We start from the raw sequence: 26589 nt of genomic DNA on the forward strand, positions 1-26589 counted from the left end.
CTATTATGGGTCTTTCATAATTATTTTTTATGAAATAATATTAAGTGAAAAGGAGTTCCATGTTACACCCAAAATGTAAAAAGGGTCAGTTTTAATTTTCCACTCTCAAGGCTTTAATAGTAAAAAACTTTTTGTCTTAATTATAAAAGTCATTCTCCCTTTCCATAACTAGAAAATGTATAAGATAGGAAAAGTAATTGCACTGGTTAATAATGGATTATCATTCTTAACAGAATGGAAGGCATTTCTATAGGAATAATACTCTTTAGAAAAAAATATTTATTCTTCATAAATAGAAACTGATGCCATTATAGTTCAGTGTTATTTTGTGATCTATTACTTATTGATGAGACAATTGTATTTCCCCAGATTCCTTAACTTCTATTACCTATATCCTTTTAAAAAAACTTGTGAAGATAGATGCCGTGAAATTCATGTTAAAAAATCACACGGTGAGTCTTATTTCATTTAATTAATGACTAGAGTTTTCCGGGTAGTTTAGGTAAAGCTTAGTAACTTTGGATGCTCTCTTGCTTTCATCAGAGTGAACACTTCCCCTTTCTTGGCATCAGTGACAGTTACAGTCTCAGTGACTTCAGGTGCCGAACAACCTTCTACACAGCCCTCACTCGTCTTCTGATGGTAGATCTAGGTAAGGTTAAGAATTTAAGCTTAATTAATAAGGGGTCAACAGTATACTTGTGTGAATAAAGAAGTGTCGTATTTGTGAGTACCACATTTATCTTATTGGAATTTGCCATCTTTGACAGTTTTCTACAACTTTCCGAGATTTGAGCATTCACTTGTTAACATCAGAGCCAAAAGGCAAATTTTTGTATATAAGGTGGTATTTTTCACTTCAAATAGTACTTGTATTAACTCTTTACTTCAAAACTGATTTTCTGGGTATCCTTTGATCCATTAATTTTACTGCTACAAAATCAAAGAATAATCGTAAATACAGAAAACCTTTATAAACAAGGATTTTCTTTGTAATGGCATTTAATCTAGAAAAAAAAATGGCAATGATGTAAATGTCCAACAACAGGGAATTATAAAATTATGGCATATCTACTTACTTGATGGAATAGTCTGTAGTCATTAAAAATTATGGCTTGACAAAGTAATACATGAAGTTTTATGATATAATATTAAGCAAAAACGTAAGGTATTGAACTGTGCAAATGATTATGAGCATGCCCATTGGGAGGGAAAAAACAGTGCGTCAAAAAAAAAGTTCAAATGAAATTCTTCAAAAATGTTAAATGTTGTCTTTGAGTAGTGCACTATAGGTGACTTTTCCTCATTTCTGGTTATTTGAAATTTTCCTGACTGTATTACTTTTCTAATGGGAAAAATTAACTTGTTTTTGTTTCATTGAAAAGCTGAAGTTAGCCAGAAGTGTCCACAGGTAGATAGCGAGCTACCTTAAGATGGGCACTTAGGCCTCTCTGTGTTGAGCACGTTATTCTGAATTCCCATTTTCCCCCATGTTTGGATACTGCAGGTTAAATTAATCGGTTTATAGACATATGAGAGAATTCAATCAATGACGATATGATATCATCCTTAGAAAATGTAAGACTGATGATACTTTTTCTTCCTTTCTCTTGCAATGTATTAACTGATCTATCAACTTAAACATGAATTTTTTTTAAACATGATCATACATAAGGAAAAGGGATAAATAATTTCATTTTATATGTAAAAGGCATTGACCCTTGTAATGGAAAGGTGACTAAACCCTTCTCTGCTCCATATGTATGTTATTTTCATGCATTTCAACAGAATAAATTACCAGAAAGACAAACAGCCAAAAGTTCTGAAAAATACAACAAGAATGACTAAGGAGCTTAGTGGGATTGATTTCTAAAGAAAGATTAAAAGAACCATGTATGTAAAACTTGGCCAAGTGACAAGTAGGGCTTGAGGCAAAGAAAACTGTCTATAAATATTTGAAGAGTGTAAACCAGGCATGCAAAACCCAATCATCTGCTACCTTAGGCAAATGGAGGATCTGAGTGACAGCTTTGCATGCTGCACACTGGCCTGTATTACCTCTCAGCTGCTGCCTTGAGCAGAAGAGCAGAAGAGCAGCCCAGACTCTTTGTCATCATCCTCCATAATCATTTAGAGAGCACCCTGTGCTGAGGTCTGAGGGCAAGACAAAGACCAGTCAGGCATACTGGCCCCTGCCCTCAAGGAGCTAGCCTTCTTGCTTTCCCTGTTGTCCAAGCATTAAAGGAGATAGTAACACCCTTGTCTAGACTTAATTTGTTTCCTAAGCCTTAAAAATGCTCTTTTAATGACCTGTCAAACAGAATGAAAGAAGCAGGGAGACCAAAGTTAAACAGAACTAGCTAAAGGAAATTTCCTAGAAGGAGGTTCATGTCACGCACATCTTCAGGACCTGGAAATGGAATGAGTCAAGATCCTTTTTTGTACGGCCGTTATGGACAAAAGAACCCCTCATAAATCTGTGGTAGCTTAAACAACAGGATAGCACTGTCAGTATTCACAGCACTACTGCGCTTATCTTTGCATTGATAATTGATAGTCATGATGATGCCCAGAAAGACCCTGCATTGCACGCTGCCTTTTTGAAGACTACATTTATTTAGTATTGCTTAATGCAAACTGTGAGGTATGAGAAAACTGAAGTACAAATATATACTTGAATAATAGGGTCTTATTAGGTTTCACACGATTGGATTCCTTTGAAATATTTAACCCAAGGACATATAAAGTATAAATTGAAATTTTTTGGTTCAGAGGGTTTTTTTAAAGGTAAACATCTGTTTACACTGAAAGCAGTTTTTAGATACCTTGGGGAAAAGGAAAGACAGGCTGTGTGGGAGTACCTGGTACATGGTAGATGCTCAATGTAAGTAAATCGAATCTGGGAATACAATAGCAGCTACACTCATGGAACTTGTACATAGTTTGAAAAGAAACTTTTTTATTTATTAGTGTTTTTCACTTTTAAAAATAATTAAACGTGTATGACAAGCATCAAGTGATGATTTGTGGTATATATTATCAGAGAGCTTCCTTCCCCTGTTACAAACCAGAGTTGCTCTTCTTCCCAAAATATGTTGAGCTCCTTTAGGGTATAGACTTTGCCTTCTTCATATTTTCTAGTACCAATCTCAGTATCTCTACATTGTTCGTGCTCAGTTAGTATTTGGCGAATGAATGACACACAAGTATACTGTAACCAGAATGCCATAATCATGGCTCCTGAAATCAGCTCAGCCTGCTGTGTTGTCTCTGGGAGTAGTTTGATCATTGGGCTCTCCAAGACAAAACAAACCAAGTGGCTGATTACTTTCGCAAGTGATTAGCTACACTTGGACACTCTTGTGCTCGATTAGTCACTTGTTGCTCTCTGTTCAAGTTATTACTTTACAGACAATCATTTGTTGAGTGCTGCTGAACACAGTTTTATTATTTGAAGCCTTGTCTCACAAACTAGATTGACTGGATGTTGCTGTCAGAATTCCTATATAGATGGCTCTGTACTTTTCTATTGGGTGTTGACTGTCATGGAAACAAGGAAAGAAGAGGTAGTGATGTTGTCAAAAGAAGCACAGATCCATGTATTAAGTGAGAGAAATACTAGATCATGAGAATTCTTTTCAAATTAAACAGAAAAATTTGAAGAGGAACTTTTTATATCAGTGATTTTTGGGGGGGGGTAAGAATCACATAGAAAAAACGCCTAACCAACCTGCTTGCAAAGCATTGGATGTGATTCTTAGATTGAAATATAAAGCATATTCTAATTGAATCCTACAAAAGAAATTGAATATGCTTTGTGTATAAGCCCTTGCAATTGGAGTGATTAAAAAAGGTGAAGAAATTGGGTGTCACATTAATTGATATTTACTTTGAAATGCATTTTGGTTTCTATTCAATAATTTGTACTTTGTATGAATTTAATTAGGGGCTATGTGCCCCAGGTTGTATTTCAGATTAAAATGGGGGGGAGGGTGTTGACAATAAACAGTTGTACCACTTTATCAAATTGCTCCTTGGCTAAACTAGACAAAATGTTCACTTGTATAAAGAACAGAATTGAAAGCATTTCATCGTCAGAATGATGATGTTTCATGTTGGCCATGTATTTTAAGAAATTATAAAAATTAATGCAGGGCTTCCCTGGTGGCGCAGTAGTTAAGAATCCACCTGCCAATGCAGGGGCCACGGGTTCGAGCCCTGGTCCGGGGAGATCCCACATGCCGCGGAGCAGCTAAGGCCGTGCGCGACAACTACTGAGCCTGCGCTGTAGAGCCCGCGAGCCACAACTACTGAAGCCCACGTGCCTAGAGCCCATGCTCTGCAGCAAGAGAAGCCACCGCAATGAGAAGCCCGCGCACCGCAACGAAGAGCAGCCCCCGCTCACCGCAACTAGAGAAGAGCCTGCACGCAGAAACAAAGACCCAACGCAGCCAAAAATAAAAATAAATAAATAAATTTTTTAAAAAAGAGAGAGAGTGAAAGAAAAAAAATTAATGCAAAAAACTCCCTTCATGAGATAGCAGCATACGTACAGGAGAAAATAGTAACTGACCAAGAATCACTTAAAGTTCCCAAGGTTATTTTTAAGTTAACTTTGTCAATCTAATAAACTAAAGGAAAGATAATATTACCCAAGTCAGTAAATGGCGAACCTCCAGGGAGCTGCTCAGTGTAAAATACTTGAATAAATAAAAACCTTCTATTTTGTTTAATTTGAATGGAGGTGAATTCAGCTGACAAATATTGCAGAGGGGAAGTGTGGGAAAGAGATACAACAAAGGGTTTTGTTTTGTAGAGAACTAAATATTGTTAGTTGCAAATTAAGTTTTTAGCAACCACAGATTTAGAATTGCTCGGTGTCATAGTTTATTTTCCTTGGACATTTTATGATTGCACCTTATCTTGAACTACTCAGATGAGAAGCATGTTGATGGGATCTGAGTAGTACCTTCCTCAGATATTCAAACTCTAACAAGCAGTCATACTTTTAATGATCACGGGGATACTAATATTAAAATGGTGTTTATAGACATTAAGAGAGAGTTCTCTCTTTAGGGATGAAGGTAGCATAGTATCCATCTACCTTTGTGGCTTATAATTGGTAATTGGCACCTGAAGATATCTAGCTTAAATTTGAAAAATCTTAAATAGCAAGTAAATGACTTGAATAAAAAGGGAAGAGTATTCTAGAAATAGCTACTAAAGATAGAAGTAAAAATGTACTGAGGAAAGAAACGTTTCCTTTTCTTTATTAATAATAACGTTTTGTTTACAAAGTTATAGTTTGCAGACCACTTTGACATACATTTTCCTATTTGATCTTCAGGACAGCCCACATGAAATAGGTATTATTGCATTGTTTATCTGTTAGAAAAGTGAGGTACAGAGAGATTAAATGACTTGCCCAAGGTCAGTCATATAACTTGTAGCCCTCTGACCCCATATTCTCATTCACTTTTGCTAAACTGTTACTTTGCCTTTCACATTCTCAGTCAATTAGGCAGTGTAACTTTTTCTTCTTCATTTTTATTTGAACTATTTGGACTGAATGATTGATTTGAGGTTCGGGGGCAGTGAGAAGAAGGGAGAAGGGATTACTTTCCAAACTTCTATCAAACAGATAAGATTCATGTTTATTATTTGTATATTACATTTCTGTGGTCAGTGAAAGTCAAATGTAGTTTTTGAAATTTGTTCTTATGTCTAATAATTGGCTAAAGCATATTTCTTCTCATGGAAAAAATAACACAGAGGTAGATATCCCAGGAGGATTTAGAAAGTGAGAAGCTTGCTCAGAAATAGCTGATGTTCTGATAAATAGGAAGAATACATCAATGTATCACCTGTGTCCATGACTTGGCACAGACTATCTGGAAAATAGACATTTGGTGGGAGGAGGGGAAGTGGGCAATAGGGGTTAAAAAGCAGCTGGAAATACTTAGAATCTATAATGAGATAATTAAGACTAATTAGCTGGCCCTGTAGGCAGAAAGCAGCCCATTAAGTCCAGATCCAGTGTTAATAACTCACCTGGTTTTGAGGGTAGAGAGTCCAGAGCACCCCCAGGAATGAGATGCTTCAGGGATGAAACTTTGAGGATAGGTTTGCTAGAAAAAGAGTGAGTAGTCTGCAGTAGGCAGTGTATTTTTCTTTTGGGAACTAAAATAAACATTCTGGTTCCCTAGGGAGAGGAATTAAAGGGTGCCTCAGTTTTCTCATCTGTTAAATGGAGATATCTACTTTGAAGAGCTGTCATGTGGCTTAAATACGATAAACATATGTGAAAGGGCCTGGAACAATTCCTTTCACAAAACAAGTACTCAGTATGTGTTAATCATGACAGATATTTTATTAAATGCACTGTTAGGGGCACTGACTGACACTGGGTCCTCAAAATGAGGCAAATCCAATACCCTTTATGCAGCTACTCTACCTTTAGAACTTGGGCTATTATTTTCCTGTAGAAGCAAGAGCTGATGACACTTCCTGACTGATACTAAAACATCTTGCCCTGCCCAAAACCATAAGTTATTTCAAAGCCAGCTAAAACTCCTAGGCAGTTTAGAGGGAAACTGAAATGAAAACCAAATTTGGGCCCAAGTTAAATCTAGCTATGCACACTTATCAAGCCTTTTTCTAATAGAACTTTATTTATTTTTATTTTTGGCTGCGTTGGGTCTTTGTTGCTGAGCTTGGGCTTTCTCTACTTGCGGCGAGCGGGGGCTACTCTTTGTTGCGGTGCGCAGGCTTCTCATTGTGGTGGCTTCTCTTGTTGCAGAGCACAGGCTCCGGATGCGCAGGCTCAGCGGCCATGGCTCACGGGCCCAGCCACACCACGGCATGTGGGATCTTCCCAGACCAGGGCTCGAACCCGTGTCCCCTGCATTAGCAGGTGGATTCTTAACCACTGCACCACCAGGGAAGCCCCTCTAATAGAACTTTAGAAGTGCTATCCTAATAAAGTGCTGGGGAACAGCAGATGATATGGGCCTAGACCTGCAGAAGTCACTGGCTCTTACGAGATTACCCACTGGTACTTGGTTTTAAACGGGTTACAGTTGTCCCTCAGTATACACAGGGGCTTAGTTCCAGGACACCCCACCCCCCCATACCAAAAGTTGCATTTGCTCAAGTCCTTATGTAAAATGTCATAGTTTTGCAAATAACCTACACACATCCCTCCCGTATACTTTCAGTCATCTCTAGATTAATTATAATACCTAATACCATGTAAATGCTAGGTAAATAGTTGCCAACCATGGCAGATTCAAGTTTTGCTTTTTGGAACTTCCTAGAATTTTTTTTCCTAAATATTTCTGGTCTCTGGTAGGTTGAATCTGAGGATGTGGAACTTATGGATATGGAGGGTCAGCTGTATTTTCTTCACTCACTGTCTGTGTATCTCCTTGTTTGCCTCTCCTCTTAATTCTCATTAAGAGCTTCATGGCAGTAGACCTGATCTTTATTGATGTATTAGTTTCCTATTACTATTTTAACAAATTACCACAAACTTAATGGCTTAAGTATTACAAATTTATTATTTTGTAATTCTGGAGGTCAGAAGTCCCAAATGGGTCTCATTGGGCTAAAATCAAGGTATTAGCAGGGCAGTGTTCCTTTCTGGAGGCTCTGAGGAAGAATCTGTTCGCTTGCCTTTTGCAACTTAGAGCTTACCTGCTTTCCTTGGCTCATGGCCCCCTTTTCCAAGATTGGTCAAATTCTTCTCATGCTGCCATCTCTGAGTTTCCCCTTCTGCTTCTCTCTAACACTTTCACAGACCTTGAGATTACATTGGACCCACCTTGATAACCCAGAATAATCTTCTATTTTTAAGTCAGTTGATTGCAACCTTAATTCTCCTTTGTCATATAACCTAGCATACTCACAGATTCCAAGGATTAGGATGTAGACATCTTTGGGGGGCCATTATTCGGCCTACTACGTTATTCAGCCTACTACATTATTCAGCCTACTACTACCTATCACTAATACCAAACTATTTCACACAATATATATCATACAATAATTCCTCAGTAACTGTTGGCTACCATCATTTATTACTACTTGCTTCTCCTTGGCCACTCCCCAAACCCCCCAGTAACCCAGCTGCAATTTGCATTTGAATTTGAAGAAATGAGAAATTGCACTGTTTACATTTAAGGGGGGGAGGTGGGAAGCAAACCCAGATTTTTGGTGGTGGTGGTTTTGTGGAGGTGGTGACATTCTCATACCATAAAATTCATCCTGTGAAAGTGTATAATTCAGTGATATTTAGAATATTCACAGGGTGTGCAACCGTCACCATTATCTGATTCCATAATATGTTCATCACCCCAGAAAGAAAGCCTGTACCTTAAAGTAGTCGCTCATTACCCCTACCCCCAGCTCCTGGCAGCCACTAATCTACTATCTTCTCTATGGATTTGCCCATTCTAGACATTTAGTGTGAGTGGAATCATACAATATGTGACCTTTGTATCTGGCTTCTTTCATGTACCATAATGTTTTTGAGGCTTATCCATATTTTAGCATGCATCAGAACTTCATTCCGTTTTTTGGCTGACTAATATTCCATTGTACGGATATACCACATTTTGTTTATCCATTTATCAGTTGATGAACAGTTGGGTTGTTTCCACCTTTTGGCTATTATGATAATGGTGCTCTGAGCGTTCGTATGCTAAGTTTTTGTATGGACATATGCTTTCAGTTCTCTTGGGCATATACCTAGGAATAAAATTGCTGGGTCATGTGACAACTCTGTGTTTAACTTTTTGACTAACTACCAAACTGTTTTCCACAGTGGCTGCATCATATTATATTGGCTTCACCATTATACATTCCCACCAATCTAGATTTTAAGTTATACAAAATAACAAATGAAGTGGCCTACAAATAAAATATCTGAGAGCCAACATACTAAAATAGTTACTATTTGTATTTTAATGTGACTTCCCTGAAGGAAAAAAAATTGAAATTCATAAAATGAGTAACTTTTCTGTTGAATCAGATCCTCAGAAATCCAGTAGAGGGGATTTAGCTTTGGGTTTTCCCTAAAAGCTGATGTCACTTACAGATTGGCACTTGCCCTTGCCACTTGCCATCTACCTCTACAAGGATCAAATCATGAGCTGCTGCAGCTGCTGACTTTCAGCAGCCCCTGAAAGGAGTTCAGGGTGGAGAGCAGAGATGAGGCGCTCTGGGAAAAACTGGCAGAACAGATCTTCAGATAGTTAGATATTTTCAGGAGCCGACTTTATGAGCCCAATTCTTGTATCTCCTCATATCTAGAAAAGCACTAAGATCCTTCGTGGTGACGTCTGCTCCTTGTGACTAGCAGTAACCTTCACAAGACTAGCAGAAACCTTCTGCAAAAAATATGCACTTGGGACTTCCCTGGTGGTCCAGCGGTTAAGACTCTGTGTTCCCAATGCAGGGGGCCCGGGTTTGATCCCTGGTCAGGAAACTAGATCCCACATGCCGCAACTAAGAGCCTGCATGGCCCAACTAAAGACCCCGCGTGACGCAACGGAGACTCGGTGCAGCCAAATAAACAAACATTTAAAAAAATGCGCTTGATTGGATGTACTCCCCCTTCACCCAAATCACATGTATACTGACCTTCTCCCCCACCTCTTCAGGGCAGTTTCTCAGAGCTATCTGAAATGCTGTCTCCCAGACTGTAGGCCTCATTTTGCCCCAAATAAAACATAACTCGCAATTCTCATGTTGTGCATTTTTTTAAGTCGACACTGAGGAATATTATTTTTATCTATGCATGACTGAGAACTTAGGATGTTACGTTAGTATTTACTTTCTGATGCCAATGAAAATAGTAGCCTATAAATTGGCACTTCACCCTCAAATTATACTGGTGTCTGGGCCCTTGTCTTGTTAGAAAAAAAAACTGGCAGCGTCCATTATTATTCATAAAAAGATCACATGTAGATTTGGCATACTAAACATAATATATGACTGCATACTTGAATGTAAAGTCGTAAGAGCACATGTTTTCTCTTTTCGTATCAGAAACAGTAAGTGATACCTCCATGGGTAATACAAATGAGGAAAAAATCCTTAATAGATGTTGTATAAAGTTGCATGAGGTAAAAAAAAATGACCAGTTTTCTAGCCTAGATGATACAACATATCACATTGCAATAATAGGAACAGTGCTAACTGAAACATAAACGTTTCTATAGGAATAATGCACCAGTGTCTCTTCGTTTGCCTACCTTAAACTCAAGTGATTGCTGAGGAATTCCTTTCTCCTCACCAGAACCAAGCTAATTGTTCTTCACCCTCTTCTGACTTCATGCAACTGCAAAGTCGAGATTTTGTGACCCTGACTTCCGTCCCTACCTCTGACACCTTCCACCTCATCAGAGACATGGGGGGAGGAACATGAAGTTGGGGGGTAAAGCAGAACTAATTGGAGACCCTGGTTCACTGACATTTACCAGGCAGAGGATGTTGGACAAACTGCTTAACTCCTTCAACCTCTCAGTTCACATGTAAAATGAAGGAAATCATCATACTAGTTTACAGGATTGTTGTGACTGGTAATGACTTACAACAGTGCTTTGAAGGTAGTAAGAGCTACATAGGTGTTTGTTAAGTAAACTAAGTACCACATTCATTGACCGCACATAGCAAGTACTCAAGAAATAACTACTGTTATTCAGTCACTACACAAATATTACTTGACCACCAGACCCTCCTCTAGGCACTGGGGATACAGTCATGATCAAGACAGACGAAGTTCCTTCTCCAAGGAGCTTACATTCTAGTAGGAAAGACAATGCATAAATATGTAAATTAATAGCCAGTCATAGTAAGTCCCATAAGAACAGTGAAGTGTTTATGGGGTGGGAAATTAGGTGAGGGGGGAGGGCACACACTGTGGTACTGTTTTAGAGTGGTCAGTGAAGTCCTTTCTGAGGAAGTGACATTTAAGTAGCATTGCCGCTCACCTTGCTTTCTTTAGTATTTGCTCCTTGACTTCTCCCTTCACATTTCACATTTTGGTGGCTTTCTCTTGTGCTCCTGATGTCCCTATTTGCCTCAAAATTTGATTGAGGAAAGAGATGGAATCAGGAAGTTTTTTTGATCTGTAGCTCAGTATACTAAGGAAGGGTTTAAATGTTCAGGTTCTGAGTTTGTCTTTGTTCTGAGTAAATATCCTTACCTTGCTCCCAGAGGAAGGGTATTGGGCTGGCAACCTCGTGGTCACATTTTATTTGACCACCATAATCACCTCTGTTAAGTTCATGTTAAACTCAAAACAACAAAAATGCTCCTGGCTATCATTTATTAAGTGCCAGACACTGAGCAAGGGGGCTTACAAGTGTTTTGTCATTTAATCCTCACAGCTGACTTTATGAAGTAAATACTATGTCTCTTAATTACAGATGAGTGAAGAGACTTTATCCAAAAGCAGACAGCTAATAGTAGCAGAACCAGGATTCAAGCATAGAACTTTCAAAGCATCCACTCTCTCTAGCACCCTTACCTGCCTGCAGTGATCATTATCACTGTTCTCATTAATTCCATACTAGAAGAGTAAGATTACATGGTTTAAAATATAATGTATTATATATTTGAGGATTTGATGTTTGCTTCAGTTAGTAATTTTTCTATATTAGGTATTAAGAAAATAAGGTAATTTTAAAATTTACCTTTAATTGAACACCTACTTTTCATTCAAATACAGTATTTCCCTAATATGTACCAGGCACTGTTCTAGGTGCATCATCTATTTTTCCTGTATATACATTTAATATACACAATAATCCTCAAAAGATAAGTATTTATCCTTATTTTATAGATGAGAAAACTGAGACACAAAGTGATCAGCTGAGTATCCAAAGTTAAACAGTACATGATGGAGCCAGACACTGGGTCTGTTTATTGCAGGGGCTTAACCTACATCATTCTCCTTCACAGAGAAATGAAAAGATGCAGTCTTGGTTCTCCAGAAGCAAAGCCAAAGATACTATCAGTGTAGGCTGATAAATCTAATAATTTACATATACATGTTACAAATTTTATCTCATTTAATCTCCACAGTAACCTTCATCAAATGGTGGTAGTAGTAGAATGATATAGGTGGTATTATTAAGTGTTAGTATTAGCTATCTGCTAAAATATCTGCCATTCACAGCAGACTGATACATGCTGTCTAAAGGATCAGACAAAGGGGAAGAATCAGACAAAATGCTGTGAGAACCCAAAGGGGGAAGGGGAATACTTGCAGTAGGATCTTAGTACTTGAAGGGGAGCTTAGCTCAGACATTAAGAAAGCTATCATTTGACCTGGGCTTTGAAAAATAAAACTGGCTCCTATAAAGGTCTCATGTTATCCCCAGTTGACAGAGGGTGTATCTAAGAGGAGTAACTTGGTCGCATAGCTAGTTGACAGGGCAGGGCTTATAACTTGGAGTCAGACGTACTACCATTGCACCACGAGGTCACTATAATTTGGTTTACCTTCCCCTTCACCTAGCACCCTGATCCTTGTGTCGAACAGCATACTAGGAAAGACTCATTGGCCTTTTGACATCTGTTTCTGAAGAAAGCTGAGTCTCTGAATCTGTTGGACTCCAGAAACAAAGTATGTAAGGTTAAAGGGAAAAGAGAAGTCACAAAAGATCAGGGTCAGCCAGATCAGCCACTCCTTAAGAGTCAAAAGATCCTGAATCTGCCATTGATTTTCTGTGTATGTGGCCTTGGACCTCGCTCTCCTTATCTGTAGAATAATATATAGGCCAGTGTTTCTCAAACATTTGCATGCATCTGAGTTACCTGGAAGACTTCTTAAAACAAAAATTGCTGGATCTGGGATGAAACCTGGGTTTTTATATCTAACATGTTCCCAGGTAATGCTGATGCCGCTAGGTCAAGGACCAAACTTTGAGAACCACTGATCTCTGCTCTGAGATCTTATTTCCTCTCTAATTCTCTACTTAAAAACTGCTAGCATAGAAATCAGGAGGTCTGGACAGTATAGTTACACCTCCAACTAAGTATGCTACCTTGAGCAGTCGCTTAACGTTTCTCTGCCTGTTTCTTCATCAGTAAAGTGGGACTCACAATTCCCTGTGGCATAGGATGAATGAGAAAACTTTCTCATTTGAAGGAAACCCCTTTTGAAAAGGATAAATTACCAATTGTGTAACATATCCATTTGTTAAATGAAGATTCTACCTTCAAAGTGAAAAAACAATAGAAAATGTCTCTTTTCCCTTTTTTATATAAAGAAAAAGAAGCTTATTGCAAAAGGAAGTATACTCAATGGAGAATGTACTTAAAATCCAAATGACCCATGAGGGACCCCATCCCGTTTGGAGATAAAAGTTTCCCTGACATCCATTTAACAAATTAATAAAAAAGAACATAAATAAAAGAGAATAATAACTTAGGGCTATCTGGGCACCTGAGTCTGTGAGCCCTTTAGGGCCTTGGCACCTAAAGAGAAAGGGAAAAAAGATCCAGTTCTCTGAGGCTTTGAAAGTGCCTTTCCTTGAGGCATTAGGGAAGCTCTGGGGGCCCTAAGAGCTGAAGGGCTGAGAAGCCTGGGGCATGAGTCTATTTGATCCAATAAAGAGCCAGGAAAAAAAATGGCTGGTAAGTAATTTTGCTATTTCATTTGGTGCAAAAGAGAAGGCAAAACACCAGAATATTCAATGAGCCAAAGCACAAAATGTGGTACGGAGGTGAATGCAGGCTGACCCCTTCTCAAGAACGTTTCTAAGCCTGAATGAAGCACTCACTGTGGAGGCTAATGGACAATAGCATGCATCTTAAAGCGCAATGACCCTTTTGTTTTTCTGATAGGCGAAGATGAGGACGAATTTGAGAATTTCATGCTGCCTCTTACAGTCTCTTTTGAAACAGTGTTACAGATATTCAATAACAACTTTAAACAAGAAGATGTAAAGGTGGGTTTGTTTCCGAACATGAGGAAAGATGATTTTGTTCATTCTAGGATGTATAGATTCAGAAAAAGGTCTGCATATTTGTGTGTGCTTTGTGCTTCATCAATCTTAATTTCCCAATTGCATGTGTCTTTGAGTTGTACTTTTCATACAAGTACTTTTCTAGTTTCTTATACAAATGGACTTTGAGGTTATCGAATGATTTCAGAGAGCTTATGATTAGATGATGCATTTGTCTCTCGTGGCAATATCTTTTAAAAGAACATTTCTCGTGGGTACACCACTTTAAACGTCCCTATTCCCTCATCTACCCCACACTCTATGTTTCAACATATTTATATGGAGGAATGCACAAATGTACACATGCTAAAATACTACATCTCTAAATATTTTTAAACAAGAATTTGTATAAATCAAGACTTTATTAAATGGCTAGGCATATATGTATAAATAGGAGCTGGTCTTGAAGTATTGCATTCTTAAACTGAACAAAGTGATTAGGGTAACTGATAGCTAAATAAGGTTTTTATGTGCCTGTGGGAGCCATATTAGGATTGATTTGACAAGTCAGTTCAGCTGTGGCAACAGTCATAATATCTAAGACAACATTATGTTTTATTAGTAAAATCCTTAAGTGTAGCAAGCTGTTTGTGACAAAACAGCCCCGTATTTTAATACGGGGGATGGGGAGCACAAGATCTGCTAAATAGGAATAACATCTTCTGAAATTCTGATGTATCAGGGCTGTGTTAAATTGATTGACACTGGTTATTATTCTTAAAAGACTAATAAATATATACCGAAAATGTAGGCACCTTTGTTGGTGATACTTGAGTCATGTTTTATTGTTATTTGAAATGTGTTGAAAATATTGACAGTCATTTTGCATGGCTCCTCTTCTCTCTACCAAAAAAAAAAAAAAAAAAATTAGCAGTAAGAAGCCAAATAGAAGAATGATGGCCTTTGGTGATTATTCAGTGTAATTCTTGTACTAAAAAATAATTAACCAAATACTGTACCTTCTATTTTGACATAGAGTTTTTGAAATGCATGTTTATCAACATGCAATAGTCATAGAATTTTTAAAACCAAAAAAGGATCTTAGAGATTGTCTTTGTGTTTATAGTGTTGCTGAAATTCTTCACCAGAGTTTCTACTCAGGTTAGCTATATTTTTTAGATGTCTCCCAAATATTTTTAATGACCAGAAAAATCTTTGCAACTTTAAGGTGGTTATTGCTGCCCTTTATATCAGAAAGAAGCCATGAGGTTGAAAAACACTATCTTTATAAAAATTACATTTGTCTCATTTGAAGATTTCATTATACTCCAAACCCGTTTTGATGTAATCCCGTCTAGTTTGATAGAAACCATCTTCCTAGAGTCATTTTTAATGGAGTTCCTGTGATATATCCCTAAACCAGCAAGTTCTTAACGACCCTGGAAAGTGACTGCTTGATTACACTTTAACGGTATTTGCAAATAAAATCACAAGTAATTAAGGGGAAATCTCCAGGCTTTTGAGCAAGTTTGATGCATGATAACTGCCTGATTCAGCTTCATCTAGAGTAATGCTGTGTAGGCAACAGCTACTGAGATCAATAGCAACGTAATGATAGTGGCAGAATTAAGTGAGTAACCTGAGAACTGTGCCTCAGAATGCATGCAGCTGCCACGAACCAAGGCCACACAGTGCACTCCGTGCTTCCGTCCTAAATGTTCATCAAAAGACGCCCTGCAGGAAAATGGAGTTAGATGCTCTTTATTGCTGATCGTGTCTCTTGCCACATTTATCAGGGAAATTGGATTAGCAGTTGGCAGCTGCAGGTAGACAAGATTCTGCAGTGATTAAATATGCAGCTTGGCTGCATTTGTTGTGACAGACCTTTAGTAAATTCTACTGTAAGCACCATCTGTCTAATTTGTATAAAGAAAACTTGGTGCTTTAAGCTACCGATAAAGAACTAAATCTGTTGCTTTATCATAAACAAAACTTTTGCAGTAAATGCTTTTAAATGTAATTTATTAGGTTAGGCCTATTTTTCTATCATGATGAATAAATAATACATGCAGAAGTGCTTTCAGGTACTTCATTTTGCAAATACTAGAGATAAAAACAGTTCTGTTTTGTTCTTCAATAAAGTATTCAGTATTCCAATCCACAGGAGGTGATGCCGTTAAAAGATCTCTATGAAAATGCTGCAGGACTGCCAAATTCATTTAATTTGCAACCCTTACCAGGATTTTCTAACTGCCTATTTATTGATAGATATTTTTCAAATGCGGATTTCAGGATAAACATAAGCATTAAGGACCTACACTGCCAAACTGAAATATGGTTGTGAGAGAAGGAAATGCTGTAAAACTCTTAAATTTATAGCTTTGTTTTCTTACTTAGTCCTAATAAAATTGAAGAGAACATTGAATTTTTGTCTTGGGTTTCTCTTTTCAAAGGAAAGGGAAAAGGAAAGAAATTGCTCTGACAAACCCTGGCTCTAAAACGTTAGTTCACAGTACGTGTTTCCCCCCTGTGATTGTACCCACAGTAAAATATAGTCCAGTACTCTGACTCCCCATGCATCATTTTTGTTTTGGCCATGACGTCATCAGTTTTAAGGGAAATGAATGAAAACTTCTAGGAGGAAGAGGAGCAGTTAAATAGGAACCTGCTATCTTTAGTCCCTTCGTAAAAACTCCACAATGTTAAATTATTTAAAATCCTAGATTTTCAGCATGCGCACATTAAAAGTTTTCGCACTAAGTGCCAAATGTTGCAAACAGCACTTTAACAGAATGATTTTGCTTTGATCCCTGTAGCAGTTCCTGAATAATTTATCACAGGTTATTGCCTTAATTCTGGAGAGGGATAGAGCAATAAAGGCAGATGAAAACACTCCAGTTGAAACACCTTGGGGCCTGCTCATTCCTCTGACACGGCTCTTTTGTTGGAACTATTTAGAGGTTATTAAGATGTGTCTTCAGAATTAAGAGTATGCTGTAAGGATGAAGACAGCCATCTTAATTCTAAAGACAAAGCACAATGACCCTTCACCTTCTTTTTCTTTGTTGTTATTATATAGTAGAATTATGAGGATAATATTATAGCTGCCCCCAGTAGTGCCACTACAGTAAAGGGTCTGTCAGACTTTCCATTAGAAACCCTGTTTTGGAGGTCAGGGTGGAAGGAGCCGCATTTCAACTGTTTCCCAGCCCATCCGTCTCACACTTGGCACACAGACGGCCGTTCACCATTCAGGAGACTGCAGCACCGAGCAGTTTCTCCTTGAACTATCCAAAAAAGGAATCCTTAGGATTAGATACGCCAGACCTGCCCACTCCCCCAGACAGCCTCACTTTATAAGGACCTCTTATTTGTCAGGTCAGTCAAGTGTTGACTAACTGTAGGAGAAAGGCAACTTTTTAAATAAACCTCTTTGTACTGTTCTAAGTGAGATGGTAAATTGTGGCTCTTCCTCCCCTAAATTTCAGATCATCCCTTGATCTCTGAGATTGTTTGATAGCCTGGTTGAGCTCCTTGTTAACAGTTTTCCTGGTCTCGTACCAGAACTGGGTATCTTTTGACTGTCAAGAAAGTGCTTACTTAGTGTTGTTTGAGTGTCTGTATAGATTATGACAGTACTCTTGCTGCTTTGAGATAAAAGATTGTTTGAGCATGAGAGATCTGTTTCTCACATTAACACTGCATTTTCCTGCTCAGTCGAATCTTTTGAAAACATATTTAGTTATTATATTGTCATATGCTTCCTCTGCTTTGGAGTAACATTTTCTAAAATGGATATAATTTCATAGATTTGAGTCAGTTAGAGCCCTTCTGTTAACTTGGTGTCTCTTAAGAAAAAAATTTGTGATGAAATAAATATTAACCTTTTTGCGTAATAAGGATAGTCTAAAATATTTTAAGAGCCTTTTGCACTAGACACAAAGTAAAACTTATTGCTCCTGTTGACCGATTTAGAGTTGAATGGTGATGAGTACCTTATGTATATGTGAAAACTGAAGATTATTTGAAGAGTAGCCTGTAATTTGTAAGTGTACATAACAAAAATAGCATCAAAAAAGGCCACTTTAATAGAAAGACTACAAAGAGAATTAGTCAGAATAGAATTGTTCAAAGACTTCTTAGAAGACATATTCTGTTCTGGAAACTGCAAGAAACGTGGAAAGCTGAGAAAGAGGAGAATAGTTTCCAGGTGATGAAAACAGGTTACATAAAAGGCAAAATGGTTTAAAGAAAAATAGCAGTCACAGAAGAGAACTACACAGAGAGACTGGCCGATTATAGAAAAACAAGGACCGGTGAGATTATGAAAGGAAAAAGAATAAGTTATTTAAAGAAGCAGAAACAAAAGTTCAGGGTTCACAGATTCAGAAATTCAGATTACCATCATTCTATAAGCTGTTACACAGTATAGAAACTGAATATTCTTATAAACAGCTTCCAGTTATATTGAGTCACCTTTTAGGTATGGGGCATTGGGGAAGGGGGATCAAAAATTACAGATACTTGTGACATAAACTGTTTCCTACTTTGAAATTTTTGTAGTCATTAAGGTGAGGGTCAGCATTCACTTCCAAGTCCTTAATGATCATTTAAACGCCTTGCTAAAGAGACTTTCATTTATTACCAAAGTGTGCGGAAAAGAAAATCTGATGAAATAGTTCAGAGACCATTTTCTGGCAGAATATTTCCACTGAAAACAGTATCTTCAGAAATCACAGTTGCATATCTCAATTATCCCACCCCCTTGTTCTGCAATTATGTTTATTTGTAGTCTTTGTTCTGACATTCTAGCATCTGTTCATGGGTTTTCTTTTTCACTTCCCAAGCATCTTCCTAAGGACAGCTTAATTAAGGGTCCAGAGTACGAGTCAGATCTCTTCTATTTAAGAGTCAAGTTTTCATTTTGTTTTGTTTTGTTTTCTCTAAAACTAAGTATTTATGGAACACTTATGTATGTATCAGGCTCTTGTTAGGCATTTTTATATAAATTTATTAAATTTATTCCTGACAGTGCCTCTGTGAGAGAGGCATTATTAGCCCCTTTCAGAGATGAGAAAACTGAGACTGATAATTTGCCTTGCCTTAAGTCTTACAGTTAAGAAGTAAAGCTGGGTTTAAATTCAAGTCTTCTGATATTGAGTGTAGAAGAACTCTTTTCCTTATATCTTTTCCTTGCTTGGGGAATGTGAATGCCATTCTGGGTATGCCACAGTACCAATAGGTCATCTGGCCAGTTTCATTTTATCCTAAGTTACTAAAGATATTCCTTAGGGATCTTTAAATGCCAGTGTGCTTTCAGGTTAGACTCCAAATTGCATAGTAGGACTGATTTCTTGCAAGCCAGTGTGGTTAAGATTTGTTGTTATTAAATAATGTCTATACCCTGTACATTTCTGTTTCGTGGAATTATCAATACTCTTTTTTTTTCTAATTTGGCGTTATTCAGAAACAAAGTATGTTAGGAATCTAAATGTTTCTAAGCTATTGGAATTATGACTCAGCTCAATTTATAAGAAGCAGAGTTGGTCAGCAGATTTGATGGTCTGTTTGCTTAAAAAGTCTATGACTTTCTATAGAAAGAGATCTGAGCGAGACATTTTAGCTAATGAATCAAAATCAGATATGTGGTCATTATTGCCTGATTATTACTCCATCTGCTCTGTGCTAACGTGAAAATCAATTACTGTGTCTCTTTCCCACTGACAGCGTCTGTTGATCGGGCTGGCAAGAGATCTTCGAGGGATTGCCTTTGCACTGAACACAAAGACCAGCTACACCATGCTGTTTGACTGGATGTATCCTTATTACACTGTGACAATACCAGCTCTGTGCACAGAGGGATGCCAGGCCCCTGGCTTTCGTTTAATAGTATGGCACAGTAGGGAAGAGGAAACAAAGCTAAATGAACTAATGTGTAATCAGCTAAAAATTACAGCACAGTGGCAGCAGTACAGATAACTGAGCACAGCATTTGGAGACCCAGCTCAGAGAGGTCACTTCTTTGGTGCCATTAAATATCGACACCTTAAAAAATCACATCCCCAAATGATGGTTTATGTTGGGGTTGCAGGGGTAATTGGGCTGACGTCTCTAACTCAAGATCAATGGATCCTACCATTTGTCATTTTCGAGGAGATTTGGATTCCCACTCTATCTCAAACAGCAGAGCTGAGGTCACTTTATCTCTTTGAGGCTCAGTTTATCATGCTGTAGTTTTTCATCATCATGAAAATATTAATGGACATGAAAAGGGGGAAATAAATCGTTAGGATTTTCATTTGATATAAAATTTGAACTTACCTTTGCCAAGGCTTAGTACAGACAGCAAAATAAATAAGCAAGGAAACAAACATCCCCCCACAGAAATGCCTCATCATTAATAGTAAAAAGATTTGGTGTTAGGCAGACCTGGCTTGAATTCCTAACTCTCCATTTGCTGTGTAAACTTTGGCAAGTCTTTTCACCTCTCTGAGTTTCCTCATCTATAAAAGGAGACATCCAGTGTCATGGCCTATTGTAACCATTGAAATAGGTAACGCACTTTGTATAATGTCTAGAACATAATAGGTAGTCGTAAATGGTTACTATTCATATTGTTTTAGCAATATTGTACGAATCCTCTTTGATCCTAACAGAAAGTGATAGTTTATGCAAGTCATGTAAGTGTAACATATGTTTTCATGCCTTTATACATGAAACCATCAGAGCACGTAAGAAAATTCTGTAACCTTAAAGTTATTTTTTAAGTTACATTATTTGTCTGTTGCTCTTTTCAGACCCTTTTTATCATAAATAAGAACTTCCCTCATGAATTGAATTACAAAAGAAACTTCCCTCATAAATTAAATTACAAAAGAAACTTCTTAAAGGCAGTCTTCAAGTACTGATGACACAGTTATGACCGAAAACATAACGAACAGGATCTGGGCATGTTTCAGGGAGAACGCTACACATTAAAGAAATCGTTTAGCATTAATTTTGAATACTTACTTACATTTTTACTTACTATTAAAACCTACCTCATCAGATTTATGTGCCCATAGAAGGGTTAGAGATAAGAATTTTCCATGCCGTTTAGAAATCATGTATGTCTTTATATCAGCATACAAAGTACATGTACAGAGATTGTAGATTTTAACCTGCAAAGTCATACAACTCTTTTAACTGTGCAGAACAAACTGGAATTACATATGACCCTTTCATTTCTCTAAACGTAAATACAAGCTCACAAAGCAAAAACTTTCATTTATTTGAAATATTGTAAAAACCTAATTTTAGCGCTTTAAAATTGACGGTGATCTTGAAGCCAACCTACAACTCTAGGAGGTCCAGCAATTAATGCTTCACGTTTTCCTCAGCAACAATCTTAACTAAGAGTTCAGATAAGAACTTTCCCCTTAGCATCAAAGAATAGAAATATCTGTCGTAATTGATACTGCCTAAAATTTATAGAACATATTGTAATTTAAGTTTTTAATTAAGTCTGTTTTCCATTTCCTCAGTTTGCTCCTTCTTTTGGGCACCTATCTGAAATGAAACTTTTGTCCAGCAGATGGCAGAAAATAGCAAACGGAAAACCTTGGGACTTAACTTTTGTTTTGGACTAGAAACCACTGTCTCCTCCATCTGACTATAGACGTTGATGTTATTAGGGTCAGGGACAGAGGGCCAAGTGTCAGTTATGCAGGAAGTTATGTTAGATTGCCAAACGGGATGGCTTGGTACCGGCCTTGCTTGTAATAATTGAGTTTCAGTAGCAAATCAGCTTCCTTGGGAAAAGGCCAAAGGCTTTTCATAATTGTATTGACAACAAAATGAATATGATAAATGGTGTTCATTCAGTTGAGGCAAGATTTATAGTTTTCCTTTGAGCAAGGGATAAAAGAGCAAATATTTATAATAATAGTAAAATTTGTTTAAAAGTTATATTATTTGATAATTCAAAGAGCTTTATTAAAATATTTCAAAATACTTTAAGCAGTTTCAGGTGATAGAGTACAGATTCTTTCCAAAGTATTCTAGTAATGTAAAAATGAGCAAGTGTATGATTAAAAAAAGAACATGGATATGAAAGTCATTTATTCTTCCTAAAATATTGATATGTCAAACCGTCAGTGATGATTCTAATATTACTGCTGGAGAAAGTTTATTTGCCTTTTATCCACATAAAGGTGTGTGCTTTAATTTGCTGTATAGTCCTTGGCATACGGAAGAAACATCCTATAAGAGCACATGTCATCTTAAAGTCAAAATGCATTTTATTTATCGTGATTATTTGATAAAATGCTATTTTAGTGGTTAGCTATTTAATTTAAAAACATTTCTATAAACACTGACTGCATTAACTGGTACACGGACTACATTACTTATCACTCTGTCCTTCCAAACCTAAATTGCCTGAAACTACACAGCAACCATGTTGATAAATTGTCCCACTACTGGAGAACAGAAGAAGAATCACTGCTATTTCTTTGCCCCTGTAGTGAGAATGCAACAATATAAAAGCACCTTACCTTGCACTGTATTTAGTCCCCTTGTTTAAACTTTTTCCAGATCATACTTAAACTTAAGTATCAAAAACCCAGCGGGAAATTGAAAAAAATAAAAGAATGTGTAGGATGCTATTTCCTCACACTCATTCTTTTAATTGTCATAATCCTGATCTTTGAGTACACTGTTTTTCAGTCACGCAGTCAGTGCTGTTGTTTAATATGAATAAACACATTTTACAAAGACAAGGCAAGACAATGAGATTTGTAGGGAGAAAAAAAGAACTTTGGAATAGGACAGTCTCAGGTTCCAGTCCTGGGTTCACCACTTAACAACCTGTGGGGTTTTGGGTAAATTACTTAATGTCTCAGAATCACAGTTTTCTCCTCCATGAAACAGGGCTAATAATACTTGTATCACAGGTATGTTGTAAGAAGTGAGTGAACTGACATATATAAAGGGCCTAGTACAGTGTCTGGCACAAAGTAAATATACCCCTCCACTGTTGTTAGTTCCTTTCCCTAATATGGAATGAGACAAAGGAATCCGATTTGCTCACTTATTCAGCAGATTTGGCTAAGGACTGTCCGAGGATTCATGAGGGATGTAGATTTCTTACCCTGAAATCCCACCCCAAAATGATGTTACAGTTTAATAGAGTCAGTTAGGTATCTACCTAAACAACTGTAATAAAATACAGAAGGTGATAAGTGCCATAACAAAGATAGAAATAAAGTGATTGCATTTAGCTGGCGCATCAGGAAAGGCTCTGTAAAGGTGAAGGTATTTCTTTGGGTCATATCACATAAGTAGGATTGGACTATTGGAACTGTGAAGTAAGAGGTTTTCAGTTGGTCTAAGCACAGGTTTAGGAAGGAGAGTAGTAGAGAAGATATTTTGTTAAAGATACACTTATTTTATGGTTGGACACGCAGGTTGTCTGGGACCCTTGAATATCAGGCTAAGGAACTGAGACCCTTATTCCATAGCTGGTATAAAGCAATTGATGATTTTGACTGACTAACAGAACGAGAATTGTATTTCAAGAAGAGAATAGTCAGCAGTATGTTAGACAAACTGAAATAGGGAAGAAAGTAAACCTGAAAAATTGCTGTTCAACAAGCATATGTTGAGTGCATTGTGCCAGGCATGAGAAATGAATAAAATGATTGCTTTTTATAAGAATGAATAAAATGGATCGTTCCTTAGAAGCTCATAATCTAGTGGCCATAACAAATAACTAATAAACCATCAATGTATTGTAACAAAGATGCATGCAAAAGACCATATGAACATTTAAGAGGAAGAGATTGGTATTTGGGGCAAAAAGTAGGCTTCCCAGGGAAGTAAAAGTTGAGCTAGGTGTTGAAAGATGGATAGGCATTTGCCAGACCGAAAGAGAGACGGCTTCCCAGCAGCGTTTGCCTCCATGAACAAAGGTATAGATGTTTCACGTTCAAGGAATACCTTTCAGTTAAGCTCTGAACTAGCAGGCTATTTCTGTTCTGGAACCACATGCTCACACTCTTACCTCCTAAAATTTTTAACAAAAACCTCTTTTGTTGCCTTCTAGTGTATTAGAATGCTTTCTCTACTGTGAAATCTCAGAGGAAAAGAATTACTTTTTTACTCCTTTATGCTTTCTTGGGGTCCAGCCCATAGTAAGTAACTATTGGATGGATGGATGGATGGATGTCATCAAGAAGCAAACCTCATTCTTTTCAGTTTTTCATATTTAGCATCTTATAAGGCAATAGCATATCATTAATTTTTTTATTTTTTATTTATCTGGTGTTGACCTTAGGAATCCATTGGGGAGATCTAGGTGAAAGCAGTTAGATCTGTGCCACTTCTGCCTAAGGTCTCCCACTGTCTTCCTCCTATCCATGTACACATAGTTCTCACAAGGCCACTGGAAAATTAAACTCCTAGGGTAGGTTCTGATTCTCACCGTGTAATCTGAGTCTGGCACTCTCACTCTGAAACCCTTTTAACCTCCTGCTTGGTAGACCTTTACTCTGCTTTCCAGTAATCACTCATTTTCTCCGTGGCAGTCACCTCTGTCAGAAGCATATTAGAGTTGGCACCACTCTCATTCCACACAGAAAAGGGAGCATCCCCTCATATCCCGGGCCTTATCCCATAGTGAATACAGTGTGCTCTGAAAAGTATAATGGTCCTGATGTCTTTAGAATGCCTTGCAAAGGGGCATCTGTGTGCTTATGATATCCTTAGATTCTGAGATTTGTGTCTTTCCAGTCTCCTGATGAGTCTTCCAGATGCTTTCCCGCTCGTGATCGCTGAGTTTGTACTCAGATCTCTGGGTGGAATATTTTCTCACCTGTACTCCTGTGGCACTGTTTCAGGATTTTGGTACTCAGAGCATTACTATTCTGTGTGCAGCACCCAGACTCAAGCATGAATTCACCAAGAACAAAAGCCATGTCTTACTTACCACTGGATCCCTGGCACAGTACATAGCACAGAGTATCTACCGTCTATCAAAAATAACAGATTTTCTAGTCCATAGAAAAAAATAAAACAGTAAGTTATCTGACAAAATAGAGTTAATAATCAAGTTTATTGATTTTATATTTTTCATTTTCATCCAACTGAAACCTCATTCACACATATACACTCACTTCTCATCTCCTCTCTCTGCCTTATTTCCTTTGTAGCACTTTCTAAAGGATCATATATCTATTTTATTTTCTGTCTTATTAGAATATAAATTCCACGAGGGCAGGGATTTTTTTAATGTTTGATTCACTGATGGCTCCAGAGAGTCTGTAACAGTGAGAAGACATTTATAGAATAGGCCTTCAATAAATACTTAAGTAAATTGTTCGTATATATTCAAATACAGCCTTAACATGTATATCTAGGGGGACAAAAGTATTGCTTTTTGCACTTTTAGGGAGCCTGACACTCTTAAGGTATTTAAGGGCTTATTTTCACTAAATGTTATGTGAATTATTTCCTGAAGCTTCAAAGTGAAATGCACAGCTTAAAAGAATCAAATAGGTAGGTCTAATTAAGTATGCTACACCTCATTTTTAGGTTGGCAGGTTTACCACAACAAATGTTTATTGAAATCTATTTTGTGCCAGGTCCATGCATACAATAAGTACCTATGCTGTGCTCTCAAAAAGCATATAATAGGAGAGATAAGGTGCTATGATAGCACTAACACAGGGTACCAGAGCCTTACATAGGAGACACACTTAGTCATGGGGGATTAGGGGAGGTGTCACGGAGGCTTCTTGGAATAATTGACATGTATATTGAAATATGAGGGACAAATAGGAATTAACAAGGTCATAGTAGGGAAGCACAGGTCTTTGCCCTTGAGAAACTCACTATCTAATGGGGCAGATGGGTAACACAAGCAACGAACCGTAATACAGTTTGTTATAAGAGAGACGTGGTCAAAGTGCTCATTGAACTTAGATGAGGAGGAGATTGATTCCTTTTGACAAAAAAGGGAAAATTTCACCGTTCCAGGGGAAGTAAAACTTGAGCTAGATGTTGAAATACAGTTTGGAATGTGTTAGGCAGACAAAGCAGCATATAGAGGAATAGAGACAAGAGAGAGTCGGCATCAGTGGGTTTGCAGAGAATTAAGAATGGCCAAACCATAGATAAGGGCAGGAGCACTAAGAGACGAGACTGGAGGTAGGCAGGGACCAGATATTAAGGACCTTGTTTGCCATGCTAAGGAACTTGAAATTTATTCTAAGAGCAGGGAAGAAAATTGTGATCTTTTCTCACCATGGAGGTCACTACCCATACCACACAGGAAAGGAACAACATGAGGTGATTCCGTTCAGCACTTCCATCTGAAACAAAAAGACAAGTACATTGAAAAACATCAGAAAGAGACAGATTTAGGAATTAGGAAAAGAAAAAGGAAATGAAGGTAGTGGTATAGGAAGGGGTTTTTCTGCTGCAGTTTTAGGCCTTAATTTTATATTTCTGTGTCCATTTGTTAGGAGGAGGCCAGTTACGGGTTAAAGGGTCAGTGGAGCTGAGTCAGAGTTTTCCAGGTTCTGGTGGTCTCAGCCATTGACTTAACAGAGACATGCACTCCTTAGTATTGATGAGGGTGTTTGAGAATTTC

At 37.6% G+C, this 26589-nt stretch overlaps 1 protein-coding gene across 3 annotated transcripts in view; it reads left to right on the plus strand.

The window, feature by feature from the left end:
* RANBP17 (RAN binding protein 17) overlaps positions 1-26589 on the plus strand; it is a 311791-nt gene that overhangs the window by 227999 nt on the left and 57203 nt on the right. For all 3 annotated transcript variants that reach the window (XM_073802791.1, XM_019945809.3, XM_019945817.3), the window contains 4 exons: positions 389-452; positions 544-652; positions 13858-13961; positions 19686-19774. In XM_073802791.1, coding sequence (XP_073658892.1) covers positions 389-452; positions 544-652; positions 13858-13961; positions 19686-19774 — 366 coding nt within the window. The remainder of the gene's footprint in view (positions 1-388; positions 453-543; positions 653-13857; positions 13962-19685; positions 19775-26589) is intronic.

This window comes from Tursiops truncatus, chromosome 3 (assembly GCF_011762595.2).
Source record: "Tursiops truncatus isolate mTurTru1 chromosome 3, mTurTru1.mat.Y, whole genome shotgun sequence".
Lineage (NCBI taxonomy): Eukaryota > Metazoa > Chordata > Mammalia > Artiodactyla > Delphinidae > Tursiops > Tursiops truncatus.